Source organism: Dama dama, chromosome 14, assembly GCF_033118175.1.
Source record: "Dama dama isolate Ldn47 chromosome 14, ASM3311817v1, whole genome shotgun sequence".
Lineage (NCBI taxonomy): Eukaryota > Metazoa > Chordata > Mammalia > Artiodactyla > Cervidae > Dama > Dama dama.
In genome coordinates, this window is record NC_083694.1 from 62,068,181 (window position 1) to 62,087,832 (window position 19,652).

The window sequence follows — 19,652 nt, forward strand, 5'->3', positions numbered from 1 at the left end:
CTGTTCTATTTGTACATCCTTAAGTACATACACCCTACTCACTCCATACTGCTTAAATAGTTAACAACTGAATGAACCTCAAAGAATAAAGCAATACAAGAAGACAACACAAAACACTGATTTGGCTAGCACTAGATTATTGCTAAACTTTTTTTTTTAATTGGTCCACTTGGAGGTTATACTGAATTGAGTAAGTTTCCTACATATCTGCCAAACAAATATCCCAAACATCAACAACCGTGTACAATTACACAACTTTATCTGTTGAAGGCGAGGCAGGAGGACTAGTGCTCTCCCTATAGGAGTCTCCAGTGGCTAAGAAAGCGGCTATTAAAAGCAGGATTACAGACTACATCTGATGGTTCACTTTCCCTCATTTGCTCTCTATCCCTAGATGTGAAATTGTAAAAGAATACTAGTGAGACCTTGCATTTATACAGTAATTTGGGTTCCAAAGAGCTTTCAATTTACTAACAAAAATCTTGGCCCAGAGAGGGATATATATATATATATACTCTCATGAATTAAAGCATGCCATCTTGTTATTCAGGCACTAGCTAGTCATGTGTAACTCTTGTAACTTGTAAGTATCTATATGATGAAATTAGATCTCAGTGAAGAGAAGCTGCTAGATCTCTACCGCCTTCACCAAGACACAGGTTATTTTATTACAGGTGGCCTGGTGAAACCCAATTACTATTATATCGTATATAACACCGTTCCATATAATCTCTTTTTACTTCTTATTCTAAAAAAAACCCAGAGGATACAGTATCTGTGAAATTGAATGGTGGATGTTAAAATGACTCTGTGAATGTTAAAAATGACTCTTAATGTAATCTCTTGTGTTTTTATCACTTGCAGAATCATAGCAAAAATTATAAATTACATATAAAAATGTAATTCTAATGACATCCTAAATCAGCAAACAAAGCAAAATAAACATTTCATTATTCAACTTTCCAAAAGAAAAACATATTTTGAAATCACCTCCTAAAAATTTTTACTTCTTTTACCAGTGAACCATAAATAATCATTTTGTAACTCATTTTTGTCAAGTTAGAAAAATTAATGTGAAGCAGAAAACAAAGGATTTTTCACCCTTACCTCGATCTTTTGCTTTGTCAGAAAGGAGCACCTCTACCTCCTCATACTCCCGGATGGCATCCAGTATGATGCTTCCTTCTTTACTGAATAGAAACAGCATGGGGATCTTAATGTCATCTGTGTCCTTTCCATCCCCCGCCATCTGGAACAGAGGGGCAGTATCACTACTGCTCCCCTCATTGTCATCTAGCCAGAGAATGAATAAAAGCAAACATCAAAATGTTTGTCCATGAGAAAGGTCCAGCTACCAATCTTTACTGTTTTTCACCTGTTGACATTAATTTCCTGCATTAAGAACCACAAAAACACTCATACCTGTGGGGCCCGCTAATTCTACTCCTAGAAATTTATCCTGAGGAAATAATTCAAAAGAAGCGAAATGATCAATGCCTGAAAAAGTTTACTGGAGTGCTTTATACTTGTCAACAACTGTAAACTGTAAGTAAATTATAATGAACTACCTGAGGGAACACACAGAAAAACAAAATGTTATTATTACATAAAAAAGTAAAAGTTCAAAGTTCTATGATTGTGACTATAAAAATTTCAGATGCTTATGAAAAAGCCTAAAAAGGGAAAAATTCAGAGACTTGAATTACAATGATAGAATAATGAAAATTTTATTGTTATTTACAATTTCCTCTAGTGGCATTATATTTTAAAAACACTCTTCACAAGGAATAATTACAACTAGACTGTTGTTTTCCTCTGTAAGTTGAATGAAACACTAATCTGACTTTACAGTGGTTAAAAAATAATAGTAGGGCTGCTAATTACTACTCTACTGGGGATGTCAGTTATGTCCAGTCCTAATCTCACATGCCAGTCTCCCTGGAGAACCTGTCTGTCACCTCTCAGAGAGCTTGCACAGACAGGCCCTGCTAAGTGGAGAATACCATGCAGAATCACCCCCTTCAACAATAACTGACCAGACAAAGGATGGCTACCTGACCCCCAGTGTCTCTGGGATATTTGAAGTGGCACACTTTCAAAAAAGAAAGACTTTCGGTTAGCAGTGGGCAGAAGTCCAGTTAAGTGACACAGACTGATGGCTTAGGTTGTAATTTTGGAAAAGGCCATTTTGGAACTGCTAGGTAAAAAGAGAGCAGGCTGGTGAGAAACTGCAGAATGAAGCAGAATAGCAAAGAGCTGCAGAGAAGAGTCCAGGAGGACCCACAGTTAGAGACAAGAAAAATGCTAGCCATCATGGTTCCTGATGATTTTTAGTTTCCACTTCTAATTCCTTAGAGCACTCAGTTGTATTTCTTACTCTTGGGTTCAACAAAAATAATCCATTTGCATATAGTAAACAAACCTCCCTTACACTAAATAAACTGTCTCTTCCAGGCAAATGATTTTTAAGATAATCTATACTTCTGGTATTTGGGATAAAAAACAACCAAGTCCTAATTTGCTCATTTATATACAATTAAAACCACTCATGACCCAGATAATCATGATGGTGTGATCACTCACCTAGAGCCAGACATCCTGGAATGTGAAGTCAAGTGAGCCTTAGGAAATATCACTACGAACAAAGCTAGTGGAGGTGATGGAATTCCAGTTGAGGTATTTCAAATCCTAAAAGATGATGCTGTGAAAGAGTTGCACTCAATATATCAGCAAATTGGAAAACTCAGCAGTGGCCACAGGACTGGAAAAGGTCAGTTTTCATTCCAATCCCAAAGAAAGGCAATGCCAAAGAATGCTCAAACTACTGCACAATTGCACTCATCTCACATGCTAGTAAAGCAATGCTAAAAATCCTCCAAGCCAGGCTTTAGCAATACGTGAACCGTGAACTTTCAGATGTTCAAGCTGGTTTTAGAAAAGGCAGAAGAACCAGAGATCAAATTGCCAACATCCGCTGGATCATCGAAAAAGCAAGAGAGTTCCAGAAAAATGTCTATTTCTGCTTTACTGACTATGCCAAAGCCTTTGACTGTGTGGATCACAATAAACTGTGGAAAATTCTGAAAGAGATGGGAATACCAGACCACCTGACCTGCCTCTTGAGAAACCTGTATGCAGGTCAGGAAGCAACAGTTAGAACTGGACATGGAACAACAGACTGGTTCCAAATAGGAAAAGGAGTACGTCAAGGCTATATATTGTCACCCTACTTATTTAATTTATATGTCCATCATGAGAAATGCTGGACTGGATGAAGCTGGAATCAAGATTGCCGGGAAAAATATCAATAACCTCAGATATGCAGATGACACCACCCTTATGGCAGAAAGTGAAGAAAAACTAAAGAGCCTCTTGATGAAGGTGAAAGATGAGACTGAAAAAGTTGGCTTAAAGCTCAACATTCAGAAAACTAAGATCATGGCATCCGGCCCCATCATTTCATGGCAAACAGATGGGGAAACAGTGGAAACAATGGCTGACTTTATTTTTGGGGGTTCCAAAATTACTGCAGATGGTGACTGCAGCCATGAAATTAAAAAATGCTTACTCCTTGGAATGAAAGTTATGACCAACCTAGACAGCGTATTAAATAGCAGAGACATTACTTTGCCAACAAAGGTCTGTCTAGTCAAGGCTATGGTTTTTCCACTAGTCATGGATGGATGTGAGAGTTGGACTATAAAGAAAGCTGAGCACAGAAGAGTTGATGCCTTTGAACTGTGGTGTTGGAGAAGACTCTTGAGAGTCCCTTGGACTACAAGGAGATCCAACCAGTCCATCCTAAAGGAAATCAGTCCTGGGTGTTCATTGGCATGACTGATGTTGAAGCTGAAACTCCAATGTTTTGGCCACCTGATGCGAAGAGCTGACTCATTTGAAAAGACCTTGATGTTGGAAAGATTGAAGGCAGGAGGAGAAGGGGACAAAAAGGATGAGATGATTGGATGGCATCACTGACTCAATGGACATGAGTTTGCGTAAACTCCGGGAGTTGATGATGGACAGGGAGGCCTGGCGTGCTGAGGTTCACGGGGTCGCAAAGAGTTGGACACGACTGAGTGACTGAACTGAACTGAAAACCACTGTAGATGGTGACTGCAGCCAGGAAATTAAAAGACACTTGCTCCTTGGAAGGAAAGCTATGACAAATCTAGACAACATATTAAAAAGCAGAGACATTACTTTGCTGACAAAGGTCCGTATAGTCAAAGCTATGGTTTTTCCAGTAGTCATGTATGGGACTTGGTTTTTTCAGTAGTCATGTGAGAGTTGGACAAGAAAGAAAGAATTGATGCTTTTCAACTGTGGTGTTGGAGAAAACTCTTGAGAGTTCCTTGGACAGCAAGGAGATCAAAGAAGTCAATCCTAAAGAAAATTTGTCCTGAATATTCATATTTCCTGGAGACTCCCACGGAGGGAGGAGCCTGGTAGGCTACCGTTCATGGGGACGCAAAGAGTCGAACATGACTGAGCGACTTCACTTTATTCATATGAAGGGCTGATGCTGAAGCTCAAACTCCAATACTTTGGCCACCAGATGCAAAGAACTGACTCATTGGAAAAGAGCCTGATGCTGGGAAAGATTGAAGGTAGGTGGAGGAGGAGACAACAGAAGATGAGATGGTTGGATGGCATCACCGACTGGATGGACATGAATTTGAGCAAGCTCCGGGAAATGGTTAAGGACAGGGAAGCCTGGTGTGCTGCAGTCCATGGGGTTGCAAAGAGTCGGACATAACTGAGCAAACTGAACTGAACTGAAAACTATTAGAAACTAAACAAAATGCTTCACCAGAAACAAAAAAATAACTTCAGGGAAAGGAGTTACAACCTAAGAAAGTTTCCACTTAGACATTAATTTTTTTAAAAATTAAGGACCATTTCTTTTAATTATTTACTTACAGATCTCAAGATAGCATTCTATAACTAATAGCTACTAATGAAAGCATTTGATTTGACAAACCTTGCAGAGTACAGAATGCCATGAAAATTAGACTTTACCAAAAAAATGGGGAAAATCTAAAATACTCCACATATGTTCCCAACTTTATTTTTTCATATTTTTTAAAACTCAGTGAGAAGTCTAAAATAACAGTAGTGGCAAGCTATTAAATTCTTTAATAAAAGTAATCTCAGAGTGGAAAAAAACCAAGGATTAAGAGGTGATTTAAGTCTGGCATCAGCAAACCCTCTGTAACTGGTCAGATAGAGAATAGTTTAGGCTTTGTTACTGTTACCACCACTCAGCTCCAGCACTGTTCTTGAAAGCAGTTATAGAAGATAGGTAAACAAACTGACGAGCTGTGTTCTAATAAAACTTTTACTTACAAAAAAGCAGTGAGCCAAACTTGGCTTGCAGGCTATAGTTCGCTAACCACTAATTTAAGTTATTAAGCAGAACTTCTCCTAATGTTAATATTTAACTATGAAGTTCATGCATTCATTAAATCAACAATGTAGTGCCCATACAGGATAAGCAAAAGGAATAGTAAATATTTTTTCAATGAAATAAATCCTACTATTTTTACCCATGTCAGTAATTTTAGGAAATTTTATTTCCATTATCTTCAAACCTCACAACCACCTAAAAGATGTTTATTACCATTTTCACTGGAGCTAAAAAAAATTCTACTGAAAAAACAGGTAAACAATCTAAAGGTTACAGCATGATTTTGTGGAAGAGCCAGGAACTGCACCCCCATGTATCTGACTCCAAAGACTGCATCTGTGTGGAGGAATGGCTATTTTCAGTGACTTTCCACTGGAGGTGGCAGGTATAATTCTTGCCCCTAGGGGTTTGGGATCTCATGGGCACATTTTCTGATCCATGATATCAGGTGTTTTTAACCATCACTCCTGCTGCACCTTCACATCTGACTCAAGTACATTTATTGGCATTAATATACAGAAACTCAGATTTAGATGTTCAAACAAGGTATGAGACATATACAAATTATTAACAGAATCATTGGATTACCTATCCAATATGCTGGCTAGTGAAGTAAAAACAATATGACAAACTCTGATAAAATTTTGGAAAATGAAAGGAAAAACCTTAAAAATTATGTTTTAGTTATTAATACAATGACATGGAGGATTACTTACCAATAACGATGCCACCAATGGCTCCAGCATTCTGTATGTTGCGTGCCTTTTCTGCAAACATGCACTGCCCTCTTTGTATCAAAGCAATTTTTCCCATCACTGCTTCAGGGTTAGTAAGTTCTGAACAACCATTGTATGGTTTACTGCTTGCAACAAATCCTCTTGTCTGTCAGAAATAAAAAGTTATTTGAATAACTTATCTTCTCAAATCACTACCATGTCATTAAAATTCACTATCTAGAGCTTTAAGGAGATCTTTCTTTTCTAACAATAACACATCCAATACACATTTAGCATAAATTTTTGCTTTCGACATTTTGCATATCGTAGTCCCCAACCAATATTTCTACTGTACTTTGCAGTTTATAAAAGCATTTTTACATAAATTACTAAACCTGATCTTTATAATGGCTCTGAGTTAAATACAGATAACATATACATTTTACATATGGGGAACTGAGATTCAGCTTTCATAATTTGCTCAAGGTCACAATGTTAGAAAGTGGTAAAGTTGGAGCCTGTTGGCAGACTTACTATATATCCAAACCCATACTTCAACAGCTGGGAACCATTTTTAAACCATCACTGGTAACCAGAAAAATTTTTGAAAGAGGGGAAAAAAATGGATTTAGTGTACATAAATCGGCAAGCAATTCTTCTTCCTAGAAAAATTAAATCCACCAGAGAACTGATTTTAAAGGTGTGAGTGTAAAGATGTTTTAAGATCCTTCTCGCTCCTAGAATGTAAACTTCATGAACCTTCACTGGTTTTTATAAACATGACATACAGTAAAAATCTAAAATAGTGCCTAGAGTAAGAGTTGTTGAACAAGTCAATCAATTATAAACCTAAATAGCTTTAAAGTATATACTAGAAAAAGTTTAAATTAGTGGTAATAGAGTTCAAAGACTCTGGTTTTAGATGATCAGGATACTTAGGTTCCGGTCTAGTAGCTCGCTAGCTTTGCTACCAGTCAGTCAGATAGCTGAACTCGTGAGCTCCGTTTCCTATGTTAAACTAAACTAACAGGGTAAACTAGCTTAGTGACCTTCCAAGTTTGCTCAGTGGAACCTCAGCATCTGAGGCTCTTCACAGCCACTTGTCCAGAGCACTTTGGCTTTAGCTGTTCTCTACATCAAGCCTCTGAGTTAGATTTTTGTTCAAAGAAGGGTTCCAGTAGTTTAAAAGCTTGAAAACCATTTTTAGATAAGCTAAAGGCTTTGAATTAAGAGAACAGTATCTGAACAACATTTTAAGTAAAATTCTACAGACATATTGCAAACATACATTATGACAATATTTTCAAGATATGCTTTTAAATTTAATCTCTTTTAATCTAGGAGACTAAATATTTAGGTGTTTTAAGTAAGTTAAAAGTACTAAAATAGAAAAGAGATTAAGAAATTAACAACACTTAAGTACTATCCAAGTTCAACCTCGACAATATTATAAGTGCACACACCTCTTTATGTTTAGACAGGTCTGGCCCAAACTGTGCTGGACCAGCAGTTAATACTACCCGGCCAAAAAATGGGTGGGAAATAATCTGTACAGCTCGTGGAGGGAGCTGCTGTTCTTTTTGTTGTTGACTTGACAATTCAATCATCTCCTGCATAAACCTCAATCCATCTTCTGCATCAATCGAACTAGCAGCCTAGGAAAGAAACAAGATTAATTTTATCCTTTCTGGAAACTTTCAACTTTTTTATTTCTTAAATACTTCTGCAAATTTATTCCAAAATTTCTCCTTTCAGTTTTGGTCTCTACCAAATATTTATGGTCTTATTTCTTCTCATAAATATTGCTTCTGGAAATATTTTCTGAATATAACATCTGAAATTTTTATTAATGTCTCTTTCACTGTTCTATAAACTACTTTTGATACAAATTGAGAACTGGACTTCCAACCAAAGGCTCAAATGCTCACTTTGCTTGTTTTCTCCCCTGGTTGCCCTTTTAAGAAATAAAACCTCATACCTGACCTATACTCCCCTTCTTTGAAATTATGAACCAACAACCAGATTATATTCAAGGCATAAGTATCAGTCACCTATTACATCCTAGACCTTGACTAGGCACTGGGGACATAGTCTTTTACTTTAAAAAAAGTGTGTATCTAGAGAAGAGATGTAAAATTAGCTACAATAAAATTTCTCAAGAGGGAAAGTAGACTAGGAACATAGACAAGGGAATGAATGACTGATTTTGTCAGTGTGTATCTGGGAAGTATTTGGAATGACTCAAACTGCATCTTAACAGAGGAAAAGTTGAAGAGTGCCTGACTATAGTAGGAAAAAGATGAATTTCTAACACTTTACAGAAAAAGTCAATGGAACTTGGTAGGAGATAAAGGAGAACAGAGAGGAGCTGGCAGGCAGAAATTCAAGCCTATCCTGAGATTTCTAGTTTTGGTGACTTACAGGATAACGTCAGGGCTGACTAAGATAGAGAACAAAAATGAAGAGAGAGACAGACTGTGGTGGAAGCAGGGAGAGAGAATTAATTCAGATTTGGACAGACTGAGATCTGAGATGCAAAAATGTATGACAGGTAGATTAAAGCTGGGTTTAAGAAGTAAAGTTCACAATCAGGATTACATACAGATGACCCATTGGAGAAAGAAGTAGCAGCCCACTCCAGTATTCGTGCCTGAGAAATCCCATGGACAGAGGAGCCTGGCGGGCTACAGTTCACGGGGTTGCAAAGAGTTGGACATGACTGAGCATGCACGCATACACATATATCTAAGAAATCACACGTACAAAGATGATGGTGGAGCTTGTAGAAATAGATGATACTATTGAAGAAGAGTACAGAAAGAAAAAAAATATGGTGCAGATTCTTTGACAGTGCCTACACTGAGTGGCTGTGCCAAGAAAGCAGAGTTGCAAAGGAATCTACAAAATATTGAACAGAGTGTTTGCAAAGATGTTGGGATGCCCTGGAAGACAAGAAAGGGGTATGTTCTAAAAAGAGGCCAGTCAATAGTTACAAAAAAGTTCAATCATATGAGGATGAAGGGGCCACTAGCTGGCAACTATGTCACTGGTGACCCAAGTGAAAGCAGTGTCATTAGAGATGTCACTCCCTCTGCTGGGACGAGTGAAACATAAGGAAGCAGACAGAAGATTCTTTAAGGACGGACGGATGTGGCAAGAATAGAGATGAGACAGAAACCCAAGGGGAAGATGAGGTAGTGAGAAGGTTGAATTAGAGATTAAGGGATATCTGAGTATGATTCTACTTCGTTGAAATTATTTCTCAAATTGTACTTCTCTCAGAATTAAGGTAGGAATAAGGTGGATAATTTAAAGATCTCAGATTATGAAAACTTTTAAATCAAAAATCTACAAAAATTTCCCAAAGACACATGTTATGTTGCCTAGGCATAGGTAAATAAATGCAAATTTTGATTAATGAATGAAATATTTAATACTCCTTGGAAACTAAAACAGTGTAAAATAGAGATATAAATAGTAAAACTAATTATTAGCTTTTAAGACTATGTCCTAAATAGTGGAAAGACAAGAGAATGAGAAACAGAAAACTTAGATTTGAGTCGGTGTTTGACCTTATCAACACAGGCAAACCAGCAACCTATTTGTGATTTAACAGATCTATACTATAAATCAGGTTGAATTAAGATGGCTTTCCAAGATACTTCCAAGTACTAAAATTCTGATCCTCTTACTTTAAGCCATACATTTGAGGTTTTTAAAAAGCCAAGTGTCATTATATTATTAAAGCTAATGAGACCAAACAGGATAGAGACCATAGCTAATTAGTGCAGCAATGTCTTACTTGGATTGCATGTTGAACCAACTGGACTCTCCCATCTTTGAGGTGAATCAAACTCACCCCCATCTTCTTCAAGATTTCTAAATGCTCAGGGTTAGTGGCCATGAAATCTCTGGCTCTCAGAGGGGGTTTAGCTCCACTCCTCAAACTCTCCTCTCTGCTAAAAGTAATTATAGGCAAGGCTTAAAAAACTACAAATCAGAATTGGGAAAAAACATAAGGCAAAATAAAAATAATGTTAGATATTTGCAGAATTGCTAGTTTTAAACTAGTGAAAAATGGAATAGAAACTGTTATTTACCTACATACAACTTAGGTTTTTAGTAAGTGTTATAGCTTTCAAATGTATTTTACAGTTATACAGTTATCAAAAGCTTGTATATTATCTGTAAGGCAGTATTAACAGCATTATAACCATCTGAAGGTACAGAACAGCTTGGCTTGGGGATTTATTACTATTTATTTCTCCCTCAAAAAAAATCCAGACATTTCTCTCAATATTTGAAAAGCAGAACAATGATTATATCACTGAATAACATTCACTTAAATTTTCTTTTAATTTTCTAGTGATAGCTTTTCTAATTAACTATTTAGACGAAAACGAACTCATTAAGGTAAAAATTTTTATTCAGTAACCAAGAATAAGTATCTCATCAAAAAATCAAATCAAAACACTGCTATTTTTCTTATACAGAAACTACAGATAAAAGGAAAAACATTTTCTACATAAACAAGATGTGGAAATATTTGAGGAAACTATCCTGTGTAAAAATGTGCTGTGGAAGTTACAAACTATTATATGCTGCCAAAATTACTTGGTTCATTAATCAAAAGATATACAGAAATTTCCATAATAATAAATATATTACTGCTGAATAAACTTTGCTATCTAACTTTATTCACCAATAATTTTAATTTTAATCCATTAACATACATACCTTCTCAATATTTTGGTTCCTAGTGAATGTATTCTTGGCTACTCCTTACATTCTCTATCATTTACTAAGAATTAATTTTGGTACTAATAAATATAAAATAAGACATCTTACACTCTGATGATGCCTCTAGGACAGCTCTTGTCCACCACATTTTTCAAGGGTTCACGGATGCTCTGGGCATATAGTGGATCATTAGGGAAGAGTATCTGAGTGTTTGGACAAGTCCAGTCAAAGTTACTGTCATCCAGTTCTGTATATTCTGAAGTCTAAAAAGAGAAAAGAATGTTATGTAAGTACAAATAATTATTTTACTTAATACTATAGTTTGTGCAAAGGAAATATTAAGTGGAATGTAAGTATACACAGGACGCAATATAAGAAAACGTCAAAGGTATTCTTCAACCACACTATATTTATTGAATTGTAGTCATGGATTACTTTTCACTTAGAAAAACAAAACAAACAGGAGTAAAAAAGAACAAGATATTTAATTCAAAAACATAACCTACTGTGTTCTTCTTAGAGACTCTTTGATTTGTAGTGGAGAGCCAAAGAGGTAACAGGTGAGCTTCTGTTGTAAAAATGTAATCTTCTATGTCAAAAATAATGTCTTCTTTATCCGCGAATAACAGGTAAAGATATTTAAACATTTCCGCCAAGAAGAAGGAATCCATTCTAAAATAAAAGGTTACAGACAAATCTAAGTACGTAAAAATATCCAAATGCCAGCTATCTGAAAGCTGCAGAATCAAGGTCAATAAGCGTGTCTACACCAGTACAGACATCCAAAGAACTACAGAACGTATCTACTCCCCAGTGGTAACGGCCTTGACTCCAAGCATATTCCAAGGAAGTAAAAAAGACCAGGGGCTGCCTACCACACAAGTACACTAAATCTTGTCAATAATGCAGACAATATTTTCCTATGGGCCTTCTGAGAAAAGAGTTTGGCATTTCTTCTACAGAGAACCAACATCAGGGAGGTAATGCAGATGAACTTTACTACTGAGAACCTTATAGGAATCTTCAATTAATATTCATTGAACTGGATAAAGTAATGCAATTTTGATGCAGCTCATTACACAGCCATTTAAGTGATAAACAAGAAGGCTTTAAAAGTAATCATTTATGAAAAGTTACATGAGAAAAGTACAACACAAAATCATATGGACTATGATCATAACTTTGTAAATATCGAAATAGTTCTCAAGAAGGGAATATGAATACAGGAAATTAAAAACATGTGACTTTACAAATGATTTAATGTTATAATGTTTAAATAAACATTTTAAAGAAAAGCTTTAGTAAAAAGTGGTAGAAAAAAGAGCATAGTTATATGGAGTTACAGTAACAAGGAATTTAAGTAAATGTGCTACATTCCAAAGCATTTGAGCTTTTAGCAGTTGCTAGACAAGCTGCACAGTTTCATAAATCTGGGCAAGCACAATTCCTGGCATACAGTAGGCACTCAATAAATGTTTTCAAATGCAAGTTTAAACAGCATTACAAAAGAATGAAATGGAGAGGAAGCTGGACGGAGTGGTAAGGATCTGAGGCTTTCGGAATAGAAAATACCTTCTAAAGGCTAGCTATGACACCAAGGGGATACTACATAAGGACCATGAGCTCCAGTTTATTCTGAAAGGACATAATATATGCTTATAGTGGTGTAAAAACTAAATGAGATTCAATAATATCAACTATTTAGCATAGCACTTGGCATGCACATGAGCTCAAAAACAGAACTATCATAATTTTTCCCATACATAAATGATGTTTTATTTTAGAACTCACCTATAATGTTTCAAAACTTTTTTGAACATTTTGGATGTTAATCATTATAGAATAGATAAAATACTTTCCTGTCAACCTGCAATACACTTACAGTAATTTAAGTTTTTCTGGAGGGCTGATCGTTACTATCATGAGCAAATGCTAGTTTGAGAACTGTAAACTAATGTGCAAGATGTTGATTTTTAAAATTTTTATTTATTTTTTAATTGGTGGGAAATTACAATTTTGTGTTGGTTTCTGCCATAAAACAATGTGAATCAGTCATAACTATATATATATATATATATACATATATATATATATATATATATATATATCTCCTTTCCATCCCCACCTCCCATCTCATCCCTCTAGGTCATCACAGAGCACAGGGCTAGGCTCCCTAGGTTATTTAGCAACTTCCCACTATCTATTTTACACTATCTATTTTACACATGACAGTGTATATATGGCAAGATGTTGATTTTTGGCAAATTCCACAGATGATTATGGAACAGATGATTTGTAAACACTCAGAAAAGAATAGACATGATAAGATCACTGCAGGATGAGTTAGGTAAAGCTATCGAGTTTGAGTATTATATCACATAATCTATTTTGTACTTAAAAACCGTTAACTATATACATAAATGCAAACACACAGCCATTAAAATTGTCTGGAAGACTGTTTATAATACTGCCAACAGTGATAATCTTAGGATGGCAAGTAGGGAAAGTATTGCAGGAAATTTTTCATATTCTTTTTTGTCACTTAAATTCTTTAAGTGATCGTTATTAGAAAGATGCAGATATTTCTACTTTGAAAACTGGGAGGGAGGGCAGGGAGGGGAGACATAGGTGAGCTAGACAATAAGGTAGATCTGTAGGGGAATAAGCAACCAAATGCAGAGTATTAGATGGAAATTTTTATAGCATACTTATCTAAACCCAAAATCACTGAAAGTAGTTGTTTAGCTAATATATTTTTAGATGACTGAGATGATATTTAAGCCTTCTTTTTGGTCTAGATACACACACAAAAAAAACCCCCAACAAAATGAAATTTTGCTGGAATAAGTATTAAGTCTCAAGTTTACACTTCAAAAAAAAAAAAAAAAGTCAGCTTAAGAGCAGAATAGAGAACACCCATTTGTAAGCAAGTCATTGTTAAGTATCTGAGGTCAACTGGTCCCAAGTTCACTGTGTGTTGAACATAGCAAAGCTGCTGAGAAAATCTAAAGCACATCTAATAACATGGCATGACGAAGATTAGTAGTTGGACCAAATGCATCCAAGAGATACAATGCTACCATAAGGAACAGTGGACAGAGGGAGCAAGCCCATCAGCCCCTCAGAAAATGACCCATCCTGTGGCTGAGCCCAGATGGTAATAGTGCTGCGCGGCCAAGCACACCTCAAGTACCGCTCCTTCTGGACACGACATTTTAAGAGACACTCTATATACTGGAATACAATCAGAATGGGACAAAGGCAACAATAAGAGATCCAGAAATGTAATGTAAAGAATATTCAGCAGGAGGAAAAAAAGGATGCTAAATTCAGAAAAAATGGAACTCTCCAGGCATAGTAAATCATGTTTTCCCCTCTGTAATTCCTCCACCTGCTACTTTTCTTTCTACTCTAGCACACATCAGGCTTCCTAGGGCTCAACAGTAAAGAATCTGCCTGCAACACAGGAGACTTGCAGGAGATGTGGGTTTGATCTCTGGGCCAGGAAGATTCCCTGGAGGAGGAAATGGCAACCCACTTCAGTATTGTTGCCTGCGAAACCCTATGGAGAGGAGCCTGGTAGGCTACACAGGTTCACATAAAGCTGGACACAACTGAGTGACTTGGGATTCTTTTATACCCACCTTCCTCACTTACTACAAGTCACAGGAGGGCAGGGACTAATTCTAATTGATCTTCTCATCCTCTTACCTAAGAGTAGCATCTGGTATACTGTAGGCAGTTAATTACTGTTCCTTCAATGAGTTGCCAGCATAGCATATAGTCAAAAGCCTATCTGCCTTGATTTAGAATTAATCTAACTAATTCTGTGACCTCGGACAAGTTCCCTAATCTCTCTGTGCCTTGGTTTCTTCATCTGTAAAATGAAGATCATAACAGAAATTATACTTCAGAGGGCTGTTGTAAGGATCAAAGGAATTAAACATAGAAAGTGTTTAATTAGAAGAGTGCATGGAATGTAGGAAGCAGCCAATAAATGTTACAGATAAATACACAAGCCATCTGCTTTCATTTCTTGGTGTTTTCTGTATGCCTGCTTCCAGAAACCTATCCATTTCTTATCAGTTATAGTCAAGGAAGAAGATCTCAAGTCTAATCAACTATTACCTGAATACTCTGAGAGAAGGACTGAGGGACAGCTCTGTGAGTGTTGTGTTTCCCCTGTCTCTAGTTCCTCTGCTGGAAACTCCTTTTACCACTTTCGTTTTTCTAGTCCTGATCCTTCAGGACACAAGATGCTCTAGAAACCTTTAAGTGAATATCACATCCCACTCTGCATTTCACATCCCTTTAATATGATCCATAGCACGAATACAATACTTTCAAGCCTGTTTATCTGCCTACCCCAGTGATTCAAAGATAGAAAGGACAGGTCTTTATATCTGTAATCTTCAAAAACTAGTGTAACTCTGGCACGTAAGACATTTTAGTAAATATTTGTGGAATGAACACTTGCTAACCAAATGAACAAATTTTAATGTTCATTTAGACATGTGTTGCTATGTTCTGAACAGTTAAAACAACCAAATCGAATGATCCTGGAACAACTGGAATTTTACTGACTTTCACATTAACCAAAGCATGCTTTTTGTATCTTGAATGCTCCATGTCATCTACATCTATCCAGTATCCAAAATATAACTTGCCAACAATCCTCCATAGCCCTCCAAATCAATAACAGAATAAGAATATACACAGTAACCACCACACTGTTTTTGACTGAACAGGAATTATTATCCAGATCATTTATCATCACCTTGATGATTTCTAACATTTTACATAGCAGAAAAAACTACTAACAAAGAAGAAAATTCCAACTTTCCTAATACTCCAAAGACCAAGCTTCTGATGTTTAACAATCATTTATTCATCTGTTTAAAAATCATTTGAGCACTTACTATATGCCAGTCACTATGGCAAAAATACAAACTTTCAAACAATTTAAAATAAGCCTATTTAAGAGTTAAAAAACAAAAAAAGCACAATGAACTAAGATTTACATCTTCAAATACCCTTGTAAAAGCATTTAGCATATCTGAAAGCTGACTAAGAATCGTATTTTGTGTTGTTTCAGAGTTACCCTGAGGAAAGCGGAGGTTAGGAATTGTTTTACCTGTCCTCATGACTTCCAGTACGAACATCCTTCATGGCAGCAAATCCGCAAGGCACTCTAGCATATTTATTTAAATTTTCAATAAGTGTTTTCCCTACTTCAAGGTAGTAAGGATCTCCTGTAGCCTATTAAAAAGGAGAATATATGTATACATATACATAGCTTATATAGTACCATAAAACCATTCATTTATCAAATATTTATTGAGCACCTACAGGGTGCCAGGCATTGTATCAGGCACTGGAACACATGTTACATGGAACCTAGTTCTGCAAATAAGCCATGAATCTGCTTTATGAATTTCTTGAATACACAACTGCAAAGCAGCACAACTGTACATCTTAGGCTTTAAATGAAATTTCTAATGCCCAGAAGGGATGCCTGACTGAAAAAAGGCAAGAGACATGCTTTAGAAAGCAGTTCTAGAATATAAAATTTCTCTTTAATGCAATGCTTAACAAATGTTTTGAAAAGGCATAAAGCTTAGATGTCAATTCTTGCATCTTTCAATACTCTATGAACTAGATGAATAAGAATCATGATATATCCAACCATTATAACATTAAACAAGGACTTTGAAAACCCAATATTAATTATTATAAGATAGTGAGTTATCCAACAGAGAATGAAGGCTAAATAGCAAAAAGAGAGTTAAATTAGCTTACTTTATACAAGAAGTAGGTACTTTCTGCAAATTCTGGCCTTAAAGGATGTTGAGCCCAATGTACCCTGAAATCTGTGGTAAATGCCTAGACAAAACAACATACAAATATTCACAAAAGTGCTTTAAACAAATAGTTCTGTAATATGTAAATCAGATCACAGACAAGTAAAAATAGTTAAAATATTGATAACAATCTATGAAATGAAAATTGCATTGCTTAAAATCACAATTCACTTTTGTGAGGCTGTTATTTTTATCAATTAAATGGGATTGCTTCTTTAAATGATCACTTTGGCTATTAGGAAGCTTAGGAAAAATTATGACTCAGTAATGCCACTACACGTCCTGATGGCCTACATCATTGTGTTTTCTTTCCTTTTTCCTTATTGCCACTTTTTTCTCATAATTATTAAGTCCCTCACCCTCCTATTTCTATTTTAGCATATGCACTCTTTTTCCTTTTTTAAATAAGAATCTCAAATCCTCTGTGGCTTGAAACAAATACTTCAGGAAGCCTTCTGTATTGGTGAGATGCTTAGATATCTCACAAAGAGTATGGTCATATACAAATTTGGAAAATTTTTATGGTACATTTCTGGAAAGCCAAAAGGCATGCTATTAAAATCCTGCAGCATCAAGCTAGCAAGAATGTTTGTTACTAACATGTAAAAACCAGGGAGCATAATTTTTAAACAGCATGAAGAGCTAACATTTCCAAATATCCAGGGAGCACATGTGATCAGCAAAGCATATTCAATGTATGTAGTTTTCATAAAATACACTTTAGAAAATGAAAAGTACAAAAGTCTCCCTAGCTGGCAGGTATGTGTCAAAGCTAGAATGAGACAACATGCAATGGTATGGATTAGAAAAGGTTGAGAAATACCAATCTGGAATATTTTTTAATATTAAATTAATAAACTGTCAGCATTATCCTAAACTAGACTTCTCTTAATACATAAGGAAAAGGAAAAACATATACTGTGTAAGCCCAAAATATATTAATTGAATAAACTATTTAACCAGGAAAAATAAAGAAGAACCAATCTTGAAAATGACATTTTTCTACCTTTAAATTATTAATCTATAGATTGAAGTAGAATTCTAAAGATGATCTGCTTACCTCTGGTAGAAAATTGTGTTTTTTAATCACCTGATATAACATTTCATGAGTTTCAATAGCAGGTCTAATATCTCCCTTTAAGACCTAAAAACCAACAATAACAACAAAATAACCTAGTAAAGCATGAGTTGATGTTATTTGCAATCATTATATACACAGAAAAATCCAGGTTAACAGAAATTTGAGTGTGACTCTGTTTTGATAATTCAATTTTGGAGATCACAAATACACTTAATCATTCTACTTCAGTATTAAGAGAATTATGAGGTTTTGTTGTTTTTTTTTTTTTACCTGCAAACCTGGAAAAAAGGCAAGCAAAGCATCCATCCAAGTCCGAGCATTCAGCATTGGCTTGTGGATATGAACATCAAGTAGAAGAGGTGGCTGGCTTATGTACCTCATTATGGCATCATAGTGCTAAAAAAGGTCACAATATGTGTTCATGAAAGTCGATGAGAAAAGATGTACTGTTCTAAATACAGCATATCATTAAATAGCACTGTGAAGAAATGAAACCTGAATTTACATATGAATAAATTTACTAAGGAATTGTTACCTAAACTAACGCATCTCATCAGTGCTATCACTCTTATGGTCCACTACCTCTGTCTTTTATGTTCTTAAAATTTTTTCTCCCCTTCTTTCATCTTCTCCGAGACATTTCTCAGCCTTGACAACAATAGGTTGAGCTGTCAGAGTCAATGAATGATAACAAACCAACAAAAAAAATAGTATCTGTCCCCATGTACCTCAAGAAAATCTTGTTATAATCTAATAAATGATATATGTAATAGTGTTTCTAAAAGTATTCAACTGATGACTTATTAAGACTTTTACTAATAAATAATTCTCATTCTGTGGATAAGGAATAGAGGAAAATATCTAAGTTACTTGCCCAAAATCACAAAACCAGTGGTACAACCAGGATTTAAACCCAGACAGGACAGCTCCCATACTTTCAACCACTATATTGCACTATGCCACAATAACGTGAGTAAACTCATGAGAGGGCAAAGAAATGGTAAATTATTTTGAAAAGAATGTGGTGACACAGTTGATGAGTTTATTCTAATTAATTTCAGTTTGATTTAATTACAGACAAAGGCAATCCAATTAGGTTCAATAATCTCCTCCTTCACTCCTAAAAATATGCCTATGAGTCTGATCCAGACCTAAAGATGTACAGACCTGCTTTTGAAACAAATACTCACTAGTTTGTTCAAGTCTCTAAAGCCCCGATACTTGGTATGGTCAAGGACCAAGTCAAACTTCCTAACTATTCCAAAAAGAATTAGAATACAAAGGAGAAAGCTAACTAGTAACTAATTTCAATAAATTCTCTTCCTTGTATAAAAGATTAGGTAAAACTCGTATCTACATATTTTATTACTTACTGGAAAATCTTGAAAACTTCTGATGATAGAAGAAAATAAAAACTACTTTGCAAACTAGTTTTTGAAATGTATGTAGCTTTTTACCCTGTCCCTGTCCAACATCAGAGAATACTGATCAAAAAACTACTATATATTTTTAAATAATTTTTCAAAATATCACTCAAATGACTGAATTTCTACCAAAATCTGGCAAATTATGAATTGGCTCTAAAATTAATACAAAATTGGAACAACTTACTGTATTAAATCTTTCCAGAAAGCTGTCATCTCCAAGCAAGACATAGGCTTTCAATAGATATTCATAATACGAATCAATCCCTGCTCCAACTCCACTATCTATGGAAAATACATATAAATGTGATTTTTTATTAAACAAGTCTTAAAAATTCTTTACAGAGTATAAGGTACTAACACACTAAGAATGAAAAATTAGTCTAAATATGAAACTGTCAAAAGTAAAAATTATACATT

At 35.4% G+C, this 19,652-nt stretch overlaps 1 protein-coding gene across 2 annotated transcripts in view; it reads right to left on the reverse strand.

Moving 5' to 3' along the window:
- Nucleotides 1-19,652, reverse strand: part of EDEM3 (ER degradation enhancing alpha-mannosidase like protein 3) — a 72,565-nt gene that overhangs the window by 9,622 nt on the left and 43,291 nt on the right. Inside the window, exons 9-19 of one of the 2 annotated variants that reach the window (XM_061160923.1) lie at nucleotides 19,420-19,517; nucleotides 18,079-18,204; nucleotides 17,788-17,871; nucleotides 16,666-16,749; nucleotides 16,001-16,125; nucleotides 11,373-11,538; nucleotides 10,975-11,129; nucleotides 9,929-10,085; nucleotides 7,590-7,781; nucleotides 6,127-6,292; nucleotides 1,108-1,293 (exon numbers count right to left, since the gene is read on the reverse strand). In XM_061160923.1, the coding sequence (XP_061016906.1) occupies nucleotides 1,108-1,293; nucleotides 6,127-6,292; nucleotides 7,590-7,781; nucleotides 9,929-10,085; nucleotides 10,975-11,129; nucleotides 11,373-11,538; nucleotides 16,001-16,125; nucleotides 16,666-16,749; nucleotides 17,788-17,871; nucleotides 18,079-18,204; nucleotides 19,420-19,517 (1,539 nt within the window). The remainder of the gene's footprint in view (nucleotides 1-1,107; nucleotides 1,294-6,126; nucleotides 6,293-7,589; nucleotides 7,782-9,928; nucleotides 10,086-10,974; nucleotides 11,130-11,372; nucleotides 11,539-16,000; nucleotides 16,126-16,665; nucleotides 16,750-17,787; nucleotides 17,872-18,078; nucleotides 18,205-19,419; nucleotides 19,518-19,652) is intronic. The other variant, XM_061160924.1, reaches the window with a different exon arrangement.